At 39.3% G+C, this 17,486-nt stretch overlaps 1 protein-coding gene across 3 annotated transcripts; it reads right to left on the bottom strand.

The window, feature by feature from the left end:
* Positions 1 to 1,804: 1,804 nt before the first annotated feature.
* LOC136782021 (uncharacterized) lies at positions 1,805 to 17,434 on the bottom strand. Of its 3 annotated transcripts, XM_066741132.1 has the most exons (12): positions 16,888 to 17,428; positions 16,606 to 16,638; positions 16,092 to 16,483; positions 10,508 to 15,966; positions 9,570 to 10,431; positions 9,118 to 9,492; positions 8,664 to 9,046; positions 8,195 to 8,588; positions 4,412 to 4,527; positions 2,485 to 4,168; positions 2,212 to 2,399; positions 1,805 to 2,137 (listed from the first exon to the last, which is right to left on the bottom strand). In XM_066741132.1, the coding sequence occupies exons 2-12, from the start codon at positions 16,629 to 16,631 to the stop codon at positions 2,027 to 2,029; spliced, it is 9,990 nt and encodes a 3,329-aa protein (XP_066597229.1). In that variant the 5' UTR covers positions 16,632 to 16,638; positions 16,888 to 17,428; the 3' UTR covers positions 1,805 to 2,026. The 3 variants fall into 3 exon arrangements, with proteins under 3 accessions (XP_066597229.1, XP_066597230.1, XP_066597231.1); XM_066741133.1 differs by lacking the exons at positions 1,805 to 2,137; positions 2,212 to 2,399; positions 2,485 to 4,168; positions 4,412 to 4,527 and adding an exon at positions 4,985 to 7,467 and having other exon boundaries at positions 7,547 to 9,046; positions 16,888 to 17,434; XM_066741134.1 differs by lacking the exons at positions 1,805 to 2,137; positions 2,212 to 2,399; positions 2,485 to 4,168; positions 4,412 to 4,527 and adding an exon at positions 4,985 to 7,467 and having other exon boundaries at positions 7,547 to 9,046; positions 16,092 to 16,638; positions 16,888 to 17,434.
* Positions 17,435 to 17,486: the final 52 nt, after the last annotated feature.

Below are 17,486 nucleotides of genomic sequence, written 5' to 3'. Positions count from 1 at the left end.
GAGCCTCTGAATTCTTAATAAAAGTACTTGATAAATCTGTTTCTTATGAAATTCTTCCATTGTCAATAACCTCGATACTTATGATATCATTACTTTTTTTACCACACTCGACTAATAAATGTTTAAGAGATTTAAGCTCAACTAAGCTGATCAATAAAATCGTTATTCTATATAACGAACAAGACAGCAATGCACAATGAGCCAGAGTAACGATTTTATTATTCGCTAAAGCCGATAGAGCATTTATTCTAAAGATAAATTATGCTTGTAATAAATTCATATAATAATATATTATATGCATTACAGCGACCGTACGGCCTATTTGCCACTATTCACCGCGAGCGTTCTAATCTTAATGCTACACGTAAGGAAGGATCAGTAGATTCTTTTTCTTTCAATGATATAATAGCCGGGCTTTCTCCGGATCAAAGCGAGCTTTTAATGCCAGCGGTACAACAGTCAAAGCTAATGCGTACTACTCAACACTCATTCCTTCTGCTTTTTAAGCATCTCGCCTGTAACGTTTAGAGGATAAAAGAACAGGTTTGACTGGACAAAGCTTGGCTAATAAAAGCATCCTGATATTCAGAACAGGACCGCGATACAATTCAGTGGGTGCGGCTCCAATTATCCACAGTGGCCCGTGCAAAAAATGACACCATCAGCGCTCTGGAAGCCAGAGGGCGCTGTCCTGTTGAGAATCTTTTTTTCACCCCCTCCCCTTTTTCGAACAGACCAGTCAAGACGTCATCAGGAAACGCGACTAATCGATTCTCCACGATTCGTTTACGAGCTTAACTTAACCTCAACACAAAGTAAACAACAAGGGTCCAATGATGCTGAAGACCCGGCGTACTATTCCTTTGGCAGATCTCCATATGCAAATACCTGAGAAAATGAAATCATAATCGTAACAAGTTTCGCTCAGACATATGGATACATTCCAAGATCCTATACGTACCTCGTTCAAAATAATAATCCTTAATTTATGAAACGTGATCTGGCAAAAGTTGCTTGTGAAATTTAATTACCTTGGATAAAGTTGTTCCAGTTTGTCTCGTTTAAAGTCGACCCTTTTTACCTTTTTTTTGCATTTTTCTTTATCAAAGATAGATCATGAGGCCTCTTGAATTGATAACAATTGTGTATAATAATAATAATACCGAAGGTAACTGATTCTATGAAGAAAAAATATATTAGTCTTCATGCAAGTTTATCCAAGTATATCTAGCTTTGAGAGGCACGTAGGCGTTTTATACGCTGAGCGAAGGCTTCCATAAACACTATTCGTGCTGCAGTGCCATAGCATTCATAGCAATGCCTAATGAGGCAAGGAACAAAAGAGACACACTAGGGGGCCCCTGCATTGGCCTGCAAAGGAATTTCGTTTCTCCTTTACATATTTATCCAAAACTTAATGGTTACGTGTACGTAATGCTTCGTGATCTCTTTTTCATGGATCGTAGAATATCAACTTTTCTTCCTCACTATTTTTCAACAAGAATACACATTTACGCTTAATTTCACTCGTTATTCGTACAATCTAAAAAAACGTACAGTAGAAAGTAACTTTTAGAAGAAATTCTTTGAGACTGTATAAGAAGCACACTATTCGCGCCATATGAATTCCAATGAATTCGCGCTATTTATCCTTCTGCGCACAAATTTCAGGCAACTTTCTATGCGCAGTAGCATTAGCGCTAATTGCTTGCTGCATGAAGTTGCCCCTAAATGCCCCTAAATCGAAAGAATTGTGAAGTAAAATGGTATTGTTTGTTTTTTATTAATAATACATATAAACCAATTGAATTATAAATTTTATTTTACCGTAGAAAACCTTTTATTCTTTATAGGAACAAGTTTTGAATTTATTTTATCCAACAGAATAAAAGTAAAAATGTAAAAAAAAAAGCAAATGCAATCGTATATATTATAAATCAATAGTAATATTTATAATATTACCATGCTGTAATTTATATAAATATATCGTACAAATAATTTATTAATTTAAACAAAGAAGCATGATTTACGCTTCGTTCGCTTCTTGTTGTTCAAACTTTGGATATTTCTCTTGAACTGCTACCCAGGTAGTCTTTCCATAAGAAAGGTCTCTTACGACGTTTGGCAGTTCGTCCAACTAAAAATTATACGTATAATTTAAATTAGTATAATGTAGACAAACTCGATATACAAGTAAAGAACACGACATACGTTGATCCTGACTTGACCCATGCTATCTCTTTCTCTAAGAGTAGCAGTATGCGGGACTTTTAAACTATCAAAATCAATGGTGATACCAAAGGGAATGGCAATTTCATCTGTTCTGGCATATCTACGTCCAATACTGCCTGAGGAGTCATCCACCTTGTGAGACACATCAACTCTAGTAAGATCTTGAGCTATAATTTATAAAAATAAATCGTTTGAACTTATTTATACTTATAAATTAATTCTATACCTGCAAACATTAAATGAGATACTTACATAACTTTTTGACAAATGGTACAAACTCAGCGTTACTACTTAACGGTAATACGGAACACTTTAGAGGAGCAACTACAGGAGGTAAACTTAAAAAGCTTCGTTTCTCGTCTCCATCTCGAGTTTTGAAATTGTGCTCAAACGCTGCATACATAATTCTCCCGATACCAAAAGAAGGCTCTATTACCGATGGTATAATTTCTTCCACGTGAACGGTTTTTTGATATCTTTTAATGGTTACCATATCTTTTGTAATTTCTACATTAGAATTATCAGGTAAAGTTAATACATATTTTTCCTCCAAGTTAAGGGCTTTCTCCAGGATTTCAATATTATCTTCATTCAAGTTACTTAAAACTTCTAAAACATTTTTGCTATCCTTTTTAAATGCTTTACCTATAATACTTCTGTTTGGTAATGCTTCAGTAACATCAACAGTTTTTGGAGATGGCAGTTTCTTCTCTGCAGCTAGTCTAACTCCAGTAGCTTTAGTATGCTGTGTTAAATCATAAGCTGATCTGTCGGCGCATCCGACACATTCGATCCACCCATAAGAAGTTAAACACTCTGCATCCCAACAGTCACAAGCATAGTGAGCCATTTCATTGCTCATATGCTGACGAAATCTTAGCTTGTTTGAATCGACACCGACTTTTAAAAGAAATTGTTGAATTCTAGCCATAAAATACCCCAAAGTTTCATTAGCTACAAGACCACTGGTAACAGCTTTGCCTATAGTTAAGAATTGCGCACTTTTACCATCCATCTGATTGCAAGCAGAATATAGCAAAAGCTCTGTATCTTTAACATTTTCAAACTTAGGATGGCTCTTATCCGAAGGATCACAGAAATGTTCTATTTCAGCCATTGTAAATTCTCTTACACGTATAAGTCCTGATCTTGGAGAAATTTCATTACGAAATGCATTTCCAATCTGTGCTGCAGCAAATGGTAATCTTTCTTGATTAAACTGCAGCAATCTTTTAAAGTTTACAAAAATTCCTTGAGCTGTTTCAGGCCTTAAAAATCCCTTTATAAGGCCAGTTGGTCCAATTTGTGTTGCAAACATAAGATTAAACTCAATAGGCTCTGTTAAATCATTGCCAGAAATGGGTGATTTCATGTTAAATTTACTTAAAATTGCAGCCATATCATCCTTGGACATTCCATCTAATTTTACTATAATATCTTTACACTCTTCACGAGTAGCTTGATCAGTTTTCTTATCACACGAAACTTTCTCCAAATGAGCTTTAATTAAGTGATCTAATCTAAAGCATTCACCAGTTTTAACATCCTTCACCATCAAATCTGCAAAGCGTTCAACATGGCCAGAAGCTTTCAGAACTGGCTCTGGAGTCAAAATGGAACAATCTACTTCTAGCATCTGCTCTTCTAATATAAAGAAATTCCTCCATGCTTGCAAAAGATTTGTTTTGAATGCACAGCCCATAGGGCCAAAATCAAATTGACCAGTGATTCCACCATAAATTGCGAAAGACTGATCTACAAAGAATCTACGTTTTAATAAATCCTCTAAACGAGCCCTGTCAAAAGTTGCTGAATCTGATACGAAAGAGAGCTCCTTATCCTCGAGTAACTTTTTGCGCAGCTTAAGCTCTGCCACAGCTTTTTTGACATCCAGCTCTGGAGCTCCATCAGATTTCAATTTTCTCACAAGATCACCCTAAAAGTACAATATAAATATATTACTTGTACCTAACAACAATTGAATACTTTAACCAGATTAGAATTGTATTTTATATAACCAAAAACATATCTAATTAAATTTAATATCCTAATTACATTGACTAGAGAGTTTTAGGAATAATGATTACAGGGGTTTTAACCTATTTTAACCTAAAAACCACATGCATTAACTTGAAAACAACATGAATGAGAAAAATTGACAGCGCCATATGGTACTAACCTGTTCTTTAACACTCGCACGAAGCGGTGCCAATGTTTCCTCAATCTGTGGATTTGACATATCAACCTGAAAATGTAATTTAACTTTTCGATGTTTCTTCTTCGTGCCCCAGTTAGAAAAATCTGATAGCCGCGCGCTTGTTGAGATAGTTCTGATTTTGCTATTTAACAGTTGATTGTAAGCCTGCTTCTGTAGCAGTACTGTTCTAAACGCGGAATGCAAGTAACGAGAAAAAATCTTCATTTACGATTCCCTCTTACTTTCATAAATGCTCAATACTACGAGGATAATAATACCACCAGCGAAAGGAAAGTATTTGTATTAAAAAGAAGGTACCCCAAGGTACCCGAAATGCTCCAAATTCAATTCAACAACATACATCCCTGGATTATGATGTAACAATGGAAAAGTTGCGCGAATTTTATTTACTTGAAATATCAAATAAAACTTGTTCGAATTTCATATCAATCAAATCAATGTAAATTATTTAAAAAAAAAAAAAACAAATAATTAAAAATGCCGACTTTAAATGTTTATAATAAATTTAGGTAACTTTTAAACACATTAAGGTGATTGTTTTATCAGTGTAAACAATTTATTTTACATAAGAGCAATACTCTGACATTGAAAAGCAATAATAATCGATAATGTATAATAATAAATAAAGTGTGAAATGTAAATAATGGTATTTACAAGTATATAAAAGGCAAAAAAGCTATAACAGAGAGAAAATAAATGATTCATTTTTATAATTGTCAATCGTGTATGTGTCTTCAAATAGATTCTGTAAGACTTTTGCGAATGGAGCATCTTCTATAATAATGTTGCGTTACATCGTCATGCCTGTACACTTAGAACCTATTAAATATGTTTTCGCAACATATAAAAATGAACCAAGATGTCCATATTTCTCACTATACAAACGTAATGTAGAATCAATTAGAGACACACACTAATTATACATATATATATATACACATATAAATATATATATATATATATATATATATGTATGTATCCAGTACGAATTCTTAATGCGCTATAATAATTCATCTATTATATTTAGAGGGAGCACCATGATACATAAAAATGACAGTCATTAATCCCACTTGGAGAATAGATTGAAGTCTCGTGTACAAGTTGCCAAGAATTTTCGAATAATTTGCATTATCATAAATGCATTGACCTGACAGAGTCGTGAAATTAACGTCGATTCTTTATGGTACGCAATAACTTTCCACAGGAATAGAAATTGATATTAAAATTGATCGTATACTAAATAAGCTAATATATTATTAAATTAGAAGACACGAAAGTACGATAAAATATCACAGCTCCGAGTCCGAAGTACCACTTTTGAAAATCATGGCTCTCCCTACAATTAGTTATTCATTTATCTAGATCCCGAGATAGTTTATTAGGTTTAAGACATCCTAGTTAACAACAATCCTACATACTACTGTAAGATTAACTATTTAAGAAATCGTAACTTTTAGTAGTAATGCGCATACAATTTACTAAGAATATAGAAAATTGTATACTGGCTGCTAAATGATTTCAAAGGGAATACTGTACGTATAATGTATGTAAAAAGTCGGATATGACATGTAGCTTCAGTGCATGCGGTATGGTGTGAACGAAGACTAATTAATTGATCGTCGAAGTTATACAAATAGAGACAAGTTCATTGACGCACACCCTATAAATTATTCCTATAGAAGAGCATGATAGAATCCAAATCGAAATATTTCAAGACCTTATCATATGAATCGTTGGAGTATCTCAATCAACAAGTATTCACAAAAAATCTATCTCAATCGTCACGTCAAATGCATATATAGATCACATGTTTTCGGCTCCTTTTCTGTTTATATACCAAAGAGGGTATAATCAACACAGAGACATGTATGCTTATTTCTCCTGTTATAATGCTAAAATTGCTTATTAGACAAATCCGTTTAATAATAAATTCCAACAGTTTTTCCTGTGGCTCTCTATTATAATAACCCTTACATTTGTTCACTAAACGATCTCATTCCGCCTGCTTTCTACAATATACAAAAACGTGTGGACAGAATTTCTGTGTGAAGCTAAATAACACAATGCAACGCTCTTCTCTTTCGATTAAAGATACAAATGCGTATGGTACAACTTACTCCTCGTTTATATATTTGACGTGATGTATAATTTAATAGTACCAATAATACTTCTATTGAGGAATTGCACAGTCAATTACTGTCATGAAGAGAACTATCGATTTGTAGAAAAATAAAAAGTTAATTAAAATACATATACATTATCTATATGTATACAATATACGTATATATATATCGCACAAAAGATAAAAAAAATGTACTATTCGTAGCTAAGATCATTTGGAAGTAAAGGTCTTATCTGTATTTTGTAACACATATATACAAAACGAAGAATATATCGGAAAATACAAAGAATCATACCGAGGAGTGACTTGCACCGGCATAAACAATAACGGTTTAACTATAATTCGATAAACGCATCGTACAACAATATGACGGGCAAGGTAAAACATCTGGAATATTTCAACAAATTGCACAGTTCAAAGTAAGCGGCGATATTGCTTTCCTCGACTGTTACTTCAATGTAACCGTCTCGAATAAATCCCTCAGTACAATATTCGCGATTGACTATTTACATCGATGCGTTTATAGCTTCAGTCTGTTAAGCCTTTACACTTCGACGGGCATCGTAAAAATCTCGAGAATATGTGTCGATGATCCACGAGAGTATTACGAAGATAAGCGTTTGTCGCGCCAGCATTTAAGATCTCTACTGAACAGGTGGCTTCGGCTCGTTTGGTACGTTAGGATTGGGATAAGGAGGTAGGAATGAATAATTTGGATACGGTGGTGGTGGGTGTGGGAAGGGTGGATAGTAATTTGGAGGGTGAGAAGTTGGCGGTGCGTAACTGCGGTGCATGTAGGGGTCTGCCGTTGGAGGAGGTCCGTGAAAAGCAGAGTACATGCGGGCGTAATCGGCATTGTAGGTTGGTCCACCATAAGCTGGATATCCTGGAGCACCTGTATAAATTATTGCAATTAATATAACGATTTATGTAAAGGTATCTAATATTAAAATGACTTAAAGTAATAGTTTTACCACTAGGAGGATAGGCAGGAGTAGATCCATGTGCCGGATAATGCTGCGAGTAAGGGTCATACGGTGCAGGAGGATATGGCCCTGGATACCGGCTACTCGTTGGATGACTAAAAGCAGTAGGAACATGCGTGTCATCTCTCGTAGGCGTGGCTGCAATTGCCGCGGTATCCATTGTTTCCGTTCCTTTAAGATCAGTCGCGCTGCTCAATGTTTTGGCAGTAGAATTGGTAACTTGTGAATACACGTTAGGCACGCTCATCATTGTTGGCTCCTCTATAGGCTTTGTCAAATCTGGCTGCAAAGCCTTGTTACTCTCCACGGATAATCTGGTATTGGAAGTGTGCAATGGAACGCTAGGGAAGTACGTGCCGTATGGATTAGATAATGATCTGGATCGTGGATCCGTATAATCATAGTATCTAGGGTACTGAGTATATGGATAAGCTTGGGGAACGGCAGGTGTAGCCAAATTGGTATCTTCTTGCGTCATTTCTCGCATTGGCTCCATCACTTTTGGAACTGTACTTGTGCCTGTACTGGGGACAGAAGGAGTACAAGGTGGTTCTGGAACAGATTTCGTCACATCTGCTGCCCGCACCGAGGATGTCGAAAGTACAGTCTGTGGCGACAGCTGATTCGAAACTGGCGTTGTTATAGCTGGCTGAGATGGGGGTGGTGGTGGCGGTGGTGGTGGAGGAGGAGGTGGCTGCGAGGGTGGCTGCTGTAGCTGCTGTTGAATCTGTTGCTGTTGTAAATGATGCTGTGGTTGATTTGATTGTTGATGTTGATGCTGCTGATGTTGTTGCTGTTGCTGTTGCTGCTGAGGCTCCTCAATTATTATTTCATCGCTAGAGCCATCCTTCTTCTTTAATCTATTATCGTAATTTGTTATGTCGGTATTAACGGGCTCCTTCTCGTTAGATGGTAAATGTGCATCGACCTTTGGCGGAACGTCTGGCGCAGGCTGATCGTGTTGATTTTGAACGTTCTGTGTGATGCCTATGGACTCTGTCATAAACGTCTGAGAGCTTTCCTCAGAAGACTTTTGAATAGAAGAATCAGTATCTGAACTTGTGGAACGATTATGATTAGAATTGTATTCAGTATTTGAGCTTACTTCAGCTACTACATCTTCCAGCCTGACTTCCTCAACCCTCTGCTCAGTTCTCACTTGACCATCCGACGAATTCGAGTTATCACCGAGCGTAGAATTGTCTACTGGCTCTTGCTTGACTTTTGGTAGCCTAGATAAAGATACTTGATTGGTTAAATTTACTTGACTTAAGTAAGGTTTCGCAGTAGCAGTAGCAACAGGCTTTTGTCTTTTTAAAGCTTCTTTATCAGCAAATGGTCTGTAATTTGATCCATTTCCTGGTTTATTAAATGGACGGGTAGATTGATTACTTGACGAGGACTTTGGTATTATGGAGATTGCCGAATTATTTCTTAAAGGAAAGCCAACTTCCGGCTTGGAGCTCCTTTGCATCATCGATGATACTGCTGAAATAAAAAAGTTGATTTAGGCCTACCGCATATGTGTAAAAATAACTAATTTCATTTGTGATCGTCACCTTTCTTGGGTTCCTCTTCTCTTTTTTGCTGATTTAACTTAAGAGCCGTTCGAATTGCAATAATTTTACCGGATTCCAATTGCATGTATATGCCTTTTGGACTCTTAAGTACCATTACTCGCTGTCCTGCCTTTAATACAATGCTACCTTTGTCCGGAGAATTCGTAGGAATAACAACATCTAGTGGTAGGGTCATCTCTTGGGCACTCATGCCTTGGCGTTGCCACACCTCGGCCGGAATCCATCTACTTCCCGTGACACCACGTGAACCAAGTCCCTCTGCCCCTCTCTGCTGCATTGGTCGAACCGAAGCCACTGGCTTTGGTGTTGGACCAGTATCACCACCACGAATCGCTCGAATTTGTAATCCACCTGCTAAAAAGAAACGAAATTAGTTCAGGAAAGCATCGCTTTTTACTGATGCTTTGTACAAACATTACAAGAAAATGTACCTCTCGTTGCAGTATTTCCCGGAACGTAATTATAACTAGGCCTTGAGCAATTAGCTGCCATTTTTTCCAGCTCATAACCACGCCGAGCCAATCGTTTTTCAGCTTGACTGAGTTTTTTGTCCTTACGATCAACCAGCAAACTTTCATGATGAAATGGCTGTTTGGTCAATAATGAAGAATGTCTGTCTAGCACCTTATGCATCACTTCATCCGAGTAGCTATCCTTCGTTTGTGAAAAGTCTTGCACTTGACTGTCTTCCTCCCAATCCCAAGATAAGGTCGTCGCCTCTTTCAAAGATAAATGAGCGTCAGGATTGCACTGATCAACCACACGGTCTGCCATTCCTTGCTTGCTAATTTGTCGATCGTAAATCTTTCTTTCCAAGCAATTATCCGTTACTAATCGATAGACAAAGCATTGCTTTTGCTGTCCATACCGATATACCCTACACACTGCTTGGGTATCATGACAAGGGTTCCAAGAAGCGTCAAAAACGATTGCACGATTCGCACCAACGAGATTTATACCCAACGAACCAGCTCGCGTGGAAACCAGGAACAAATGGATCTTTGGATTATTATTAAATTCATTGATCAACTTTTCTCTTTCCAATGCACTCGTGCTTCCATCTAATCTATAATAATTAACATTTTTTATCCAACTTTCAATCTGTCCATCTGGTTGCTTCAAGCTGTTTCGAGCTAAGAAATCTTCGATTAAATTTAAAGTAAATAAAGATTGGGAAAATGCTAAAACGCGATCGCCGAGTCTTATTGCTTCTTCTAGAATGCAAAAAAATAAAGTCATCTTTGCAGATGCATCTATTAACCCTGGTACATAGCCTTTCATCAATTCTGTTGCCTGCAAAAATTAGAAATACACAGATAAGTTGATGTTTAAAGAAGCTTGTACGCATATTGCAATATTTCAATCTTACCCAGTCATATGGTATGCCAGGATCTTCTTTTCCTCCTGGTGAACTTTTACAGTCCTTCTCCTCGTCTTTGGTCAGGATTTCATCATCTGATTTATCCTCCTTCTCCTTCTCTATCACATCCTCCTTTTCCTTCTCCTCTTCTTTTATTGGATCAGTTTGACTAAATCGTGGACTGTGAGTTTGATTTAAGTTCGAAGTTGGTCTGGGCATCGAGGCATTAGAACTCTGACAGCTAGATTCAGTACTGTAACCAGATGTGCTGGACATGCTATTTTGATGCATCGATTGACTCTGCCCCCCAATACTCGAAGTTATTTCTTTTTGAACTTTGTCAGAAATTACAATGTTTGGAACATGAGTATTGGAAGCTTGCTGAGAAGACTTTGACTCATCAGGCCTGGAATTCACTTCTGAATTATGAGCAGAAGCATAGTCGTATGACTGACCAGTGTAATTTTGTGACGGGAAATAATTGCTCTGGTATCGATTTACATTTGACTCTCTGTAATACGAATCAGTGCATTGATCCGAACGATAAGGTTGCGAATAATTTCTTTGCCAGTAAGGGTCTTCCGTTTTGATCTGGGTCTGATGAGTATTATCAGGGGGGTAATTGGATAAAATTGGATTTTGCGATTGCGCTTGGTTAGACGGATAATTGGTGCTAGTATTAGCGGAAGTATTTCCAGCTTGTCGATCAGTTGGGAAATCTCGATGAGGACCAGGCGTTGATGAGTAGCTTGGATTTTGCTGCTGAGCGTCTTGTCGAGGATAAAGCTGCTCGTTTTGGTTCAATGCTGCATTTTGCGGCTGTTGATTGGAAGGATAAGCCAAAGAAGAATTTTGACCTGGTGGAACTTGTCCTGGTTGACTAGCAGTGTATCTATGTGTAGAATTTTGTGGAATAGTTCCTGGTCCCTGATGATTCGCTGGATATCCGTGTGCTTGACCAGATTGATTCGATTGCTGATTTTGTTGATTCGGAGGATATGTTGTAGTCTGATTTTGGGGGGCTGATTGAGGTCCAAGGTGACCGTATCCATGAATGGTACTCTGAGCATTGTTACTTGAGGTTTGCTGATCAGTTGAATAGTTGTGCGTTTGGGCTGAAGTAGTTGAATTTGGTACCAACTGCCCAGACTGATAAGTTCCAGAACTCTGCGTTGGGGTCAACTGAGGCTGGACCACCGCTGGATATCCACGCAACTGATTTTGTGCAATAGGACTTGAATTTGTCTGGCTTCCAACGTATCCATGAGTTTGACTTTGGGTCATGGTACTGGAAGTTTGACTGAAGCTAAGAGGAGTCTGGGAAGGTGGACTCGGTCCCATCTGATCACCATAAGTGTGTGCTTGATTTTGCATGGGTATCACTTGCGATTGATTACTCGTGTACGTATTTTGCATACCAAGATTTTGACTTTGTTGATTCGAATTAAATCCTGGAGTTTGATTCGATGAAGAATTCTGCATCTGTTGATTGCCAAGATACCCTGGAGCTTGGGAATTCTGCGAGTTTTGACTTTGAGTGCTGTTGGAATAACCCATGGAATTATTTTGCAAAGCCTGGCCATCGTTTCTGGAATAAGAAGCAGAGCTTCCTTGGTTCGCCGTTGAGCCATAATTTGGAGTTTGATTCGTTGTTGGATAGGACGAGTACTCTGTGAGCGGCATGTTCGATGACTGATTGGACATGGGTGATTGAAACGGAGTAGTTTGATTTGAAACTTGCGAATAATTCGATCCTTGATTTATATTCGAATTGTAATTACGATTTTGATCTTGGTACGAGTAAGGTTGTCTACTGAACATGTTAGAATTATCATAATTATTCCCTTGATTTTGATCTTGACGAAAATCACCGCTTACCGGTGTTGCTGTATATCTTTGTGAGTGATTTCCGGTTTGTTCAGTCGGTGGTACGTAATTCTGCGACTGACTGTTATATCCTTGAGTAGAATTATAATTCGTAGAGGTTTGCGGAAACGACTGAAACGGCTGGTTCCCGTATCTTTGCTGTCCTTGATTGTTGTAAAACTCATTATATTCACCATGATTGTTATCGGGTCTGTAATAATTGTTCTGCTCATTCGAGCGAAAATTTTGCCCATGAGGGTAACCATGGGAGTATGAGTTCTGCTGGGTAGGATTATTAGAATATCCAGAAGTGGAGGGTGGTTGCACTGTATAATTCGGATAATTGGACTGTTTGGAAGTATTGTGCGTGTTTTCTCCTTCAAAGTTTTCTGTGTTCGACGAGGAAGAAGCGTTGGGCTGAACACTGGCCGCTGGCTTATTCTTAATCGTTGTACTACCTTTCTTACCTTTTTTGGCCTCGCCTTTTGGCTGACGAGCTTTGGATCGTTTTGCCCCTGGAGCCGTCTTCTCCGCCATTGTTTCCTCCAAATCTAAATCATCCTCCTCGTTGGCTTGTCGTTTTCTGAGAAAATGATATAAAATATCTGGATGATTCCAAATTTTGCAACATACAGCAAACGCCTTGAGAGGATTTGGAACAGCTCGAGTTTTAACAACTTGATTCATAAATGTATCATAGAGTTTACGCTGGTGCTGCGTCATTCGTACCAAAAGAATGTACTCTTCTTTACGTGGCAAAGATACCTGCAATACAGAATGCGATCTTCTTTGTACAAAACCCTCTAACAAAGCGTGCAACACGTGAGCACGATATCGCATCAGTCGTATATCTTGAGGCGTAGAATCTATACATTGTCCATTTTGAATGGGTCTCTCGAACATATTGCAAAATTCACTTTTCGTACCCAGATAGTTAGGCCGGACGAAATCCACCATGCACCAGTACTCGAGAAGATTATTTTGAAGAGGATAGCCAGTTAGAACGATTCTTCGTTTTGTGCGCATTTGTTTCAAAGCCATACTGATGCTGGCGTGAGAATTTTTAATACGGTGGCCCTCGTCGCAGATGACGAGATCTGGACCAGGATTTACCAGTGCACTATGCATCTCATCGAGTAAACCCTTGTTCTTGTCCTCCTCCTCCACGTCCACGGTGTCCTTGAACGGCTGTCCACGTTTTCGTTTAGCTTTATTCGGTTTCTTCAGCGATAATTGTCTATACAGCTCGTATCCGATCAAAAGAACACCACCTCCCGTTTGCCAGTCGTGTATCACCCTAGCTCGTGCAGTCATTGTTTTATGAGAGTCGTTCAATATGTGCAAACGAAAGTGTCTTGGCCTCAGGTCCATGCCAATGGGAGAATCAACGGTGTATGGCGTTTTCACCTTCTCGATATCTTTCTCCTTTTTCACCTTTGTATCATCCGTAAGAACAGACGTAGACTCTTCCTCTTTGATCTCCTCCGGCTCCTTTTTGATCTTCATCTCAGTGTTTTGGTGCGCCGTAACATGATGGGGCTCTTTCTTTGGAATTTGAGGCAATCCTGGATGCACCTGACCTGGATAATGTTGATAATTCACAGCTGGATTATTATAATTAGGATACAGGGGTACAGGCTGATGCGGATCTTCTCCAGGATACAAGTAACCTGGATTTTTATGCTCTTCATCAGGTGGATACAAGGACGGCTGCGATCGGTTTTCCATTCCATGATAAATACCAGCTACTGGATTTTGACTCTCCATCCCAAATTTTGAAATAATTGGTCTACCTTGCATCATATGACAATTCATCTCTGGTTTCATTGGGTCGAAATTCGTAATTCTGCTCTGGTTGGTGTTGTAGAGCGAATTTTGTGGTAGATCCCCTGGATAAGTTTGAGGTATGTGTCTATTTGGATCAGGAGTGGAAATAGACTTGTTCATCAAACCATCCTGAACATAGCTGGGCAGCATATTATGCGCATCGTAACCCTGATGAGCATATGGATTTTCACCAGCCATACTCATAGCTTGAGTCGAATTTTCTTGAGCTAAACAATTGGTGGAGTCAGCACTAATAGGCCTCGAAACATTTGACATATCACTGTGATTAACAGACTCCTCCTTTACTTCGGACTTTGGATCAAAGCCTGGCTCCATTTTGATATTCGTGCTTCCAGTCATTTTTTCAGAATTCGGATCTTCGTATGGCAGCCACATGTTGAATTCGGCCAGCCAATTTTGCAAGGTATTGATGGGCATAATGCAGAGCACAGTTTTGGCAGTAGTGCAACGAAAGAAAATATCACAAAAACTGGCTACCTGCAGGGTCTTACCCAGACCCATGCTATGAGCTAAAATACAGCCAAAGCCAGAACTGGTCTTATACCTCTCAATGCTCTCAACAATATTATCGAAAAGGAAACGAATGCCTCCTATTTGATGAGGCTTTATGATACGAGCGACCTGTGGTGCTAAAAAGACGTCGGGCTCGGTATCTGGGTGGCCCACGTTGATGAGTACTCGACCGTGTTCGTCGGGAATATTGTACCTATCGTTCGTGTGCATCCCAGAATTGGAAGGATCATCATCATTGTCCGTTTCCTCCTCACCACTAGGGTCGCTCAGTACAATACAATCATCGTCCGAGCTCTCGCTAGAACTAGATATGGTTACTACATCCTTGCCTTTCGGTGGCTTTGGGGTTCTCGCGCTGCTAGCTCTTCGAGCAGCGTGCAATTGCTTCTCGCGCAGTGCCTCCTCAGCTTCCATGTCAGATATCTCCGAATCTGAGTAATACTCCGATCTCTCAATAGGCTCCTTCTTCGGTACCACTGGCGAGATGCTAACTGAAGGTGTCATCATGCGAATTCTCTGCTGCAGCATATTGGGCCCTGCGAGGCGACTCGGGACTCGCGAAATCGATGTTTGCGCCCCTTGATAAGTTCCTCTGCCCTTTTGCCAGCGAACATTTTCAGCTGCTCTTCTTTGCGTTTGAGCAGAGAGTCCTCCTATATTTGGCTGAGGTACCGTGCCGGATCCAGAGTTCACTTTCAGGAGGACCGTGTTGGGCAAACGAACCTGACTTGATGCAGATGACATAGACGATGCTTGAGATATCATCGCGTTGGCCTGATTTTGCTTACCATGCAACAAGCTGATGACTCTCGTTTGCGTTTTGCTGTTCTGTCGATTCATTGCTATTTGACGTTGTACCTCGCGGATCATCTTCTGCTGATCCTGTACCCTCCTCAAACGCTCCATTTCCTGCCTCTGGGCGCTCAGTGTTGCCTCGTCCAGCTGAGTCTCATCCATTACTTCGCGAATGTTTCGCCTCATGTTGGATAGCTTCTTTTCCGCTTTCGTCTCGCATTCCGAGGTCGAATCCTCTCCGCCATCGTCCTTCTTCTGCTTTTTCTTCGAACCGTCCGAGCACTCGGAGTCACCGTGCCTCTTATTACCGTCCGGACCATCCTCGCTACCGGACTGCAAACCTTTCTCATTTTCAGTATCTATACTTCCTTCGTCATCTGAATCCTTGGACAATGGCTTTCCCAATAAATCTGCTTCTGTTACTTCTTGCCCTTCTATAGGTGCTCCTTTTAAGAAAAATAGTAGTGTTAACTTTAGCTACAGTAAATTATTAAGAAAGCATAAGGACTCCCTTTGTACAATGGATTGTTTGAAATTAAGTAATACCATGCATAAGTAAGAGCATACAAACCTTCCAATGGTAACGTGTCTAATATATTAACAGGCTCCTCATCCTCTTCATCAGGTGGGCAGTGCAAAGGCTGCCTTACAGGATCCATCCTAACACCAATTTGGGAGTCGATGGTTTCATCTAGATCCATGTCATCTCCGGAACCTTCAGATCGTATCTCCTCTATTTCCTCAGGCTGCAATATATCAATTTTTTTTTCATGCTCGCCATCGGAAGTATCGCCGCTAGAATCGTCTGAGCTTTCATTGTTTCCTGCCCTTGGATTCAGGTTACTAGCATTCATTTTCTCAGCAGTTTCATTTGGACCTTCGACTTCTTCGCTCTTAGACCCACCACATGGTACAACACGCTCAATGGTGACGTCTCCAATACGAGTTAATAAGCTGTCCAAACTATTGGACATGATGTGTAATTCCAATTAGTTAGCGAATGAATTTCTTAACTGTTTTAATCATGGAATGTCTAAGCACTTTACACACGCCACTATAGTAAATAGTTTTAAATGATCACTTACATTGTTTTTCCTGAAGTTTGTATCATCAAACACCTGTAAGAAAAAGTGCCTGATATTTATAACAAACAATGACAAAGTTTCTGTAGAAACGAAACATGTAAAATGACAAGCATAACAATGCCTGATTATCTTAGAATTATATATGCAAAAAGTTTGCATAAATTTGAATTAGATATTTCAGAAAAAAAAAAACAAGTAAAATTTAGCAATGAAAAAAAAAATTTATCTTGAATCTTTGAACAGTTGAAGTACTAGAGTTGGTATAAGTAATAGGCAGCAAACCTTGAACATTAGGAAGCAGGAAGTATATTCGGCTTCGAGTAGAAATACATTTCAGGTCCCGCATTCCTGTAATCGGGGATTCCTGTAACAGGAGCTGTCAGATGTGGAGGGTGCAACCAGGCTAGGACATTTGTTTTCATGCAGAACAGCCTAGGCTGGTCAATCACCAGGAAGTCGTGAAGCCCAGCCAAAAGTTCGGGCAGTTGGAATTTTGCGATTGTCAGTCTTCGACAAGGAGGGCCGCGATCTTAATTAGCAATTAACTGCGAATTAACGAATAATGACACATACATACACACGTCCGATGGACGCCATAGCGTCGTTGTTCGCCGATCACGGTTCACCGCAACGAAACTCAACCTACCCGGGCTAACCACTAACTGTGACCCCTTCCTCACAACATTTCAACCTTTCACTACCTTTCTTTTAACCTTCCAATATTCCACCCGACCTAGCAAACTTTACGCATTATCTCGGTCCTTCCTTTCTGCTTTCCGCGGCCTTTTTTTCATCCACTTTTTCTAATGATTGTACTCCACTCCGTCGAGCGCCATTTTGTCTTTTCCATAATACACCTCTACTAATACTGCACGCTTGCT

Source organism: Prorops nasuta, unplaced genomic scaffold, assembly GCF_024137725.1.
Source record: "Prorops nasuta isolate Cenicafe-Biocafe unplaced genomic scaffold, Cenicafe_Pnas_1.2 PNAS00025, whole genome shotgun sequence".
NCBI lineage: Eukaryota > Metazoa > Arthropoda > Insecta > Hymenoptera > Bethylidae > Prorops > Prorops nasuta.
The sequence above is the reverse complement of the archived record's forward strand: the minus strand, read 5'-3'. Positions and strand labels throughout refer to the sequence as shown.

Bases quoted from the DNA above. Each gene is read 5' to 3' on its own strand.
- LOC136782021 (XM_066741132.1), bottom strand. From the start codon at position 16,631: ATGATACAAACTTCAGGAAAAACAAT. The intron at 8,589-8,663 runs GTAAGCTCAAAT...TCTATTCAAAAG, and splicing joins TGGAAGATGTAGTAGCTGAA to TCTTCTGAGGAAAGCTCTCA. The intron at 4,528-8,194 runs CGCCAGTTTCGA...TATCAGATTTTT, and splicing joins ATCTCAGCCAGCTATAACAA to CTAACTGGGGCACGAAGAAG.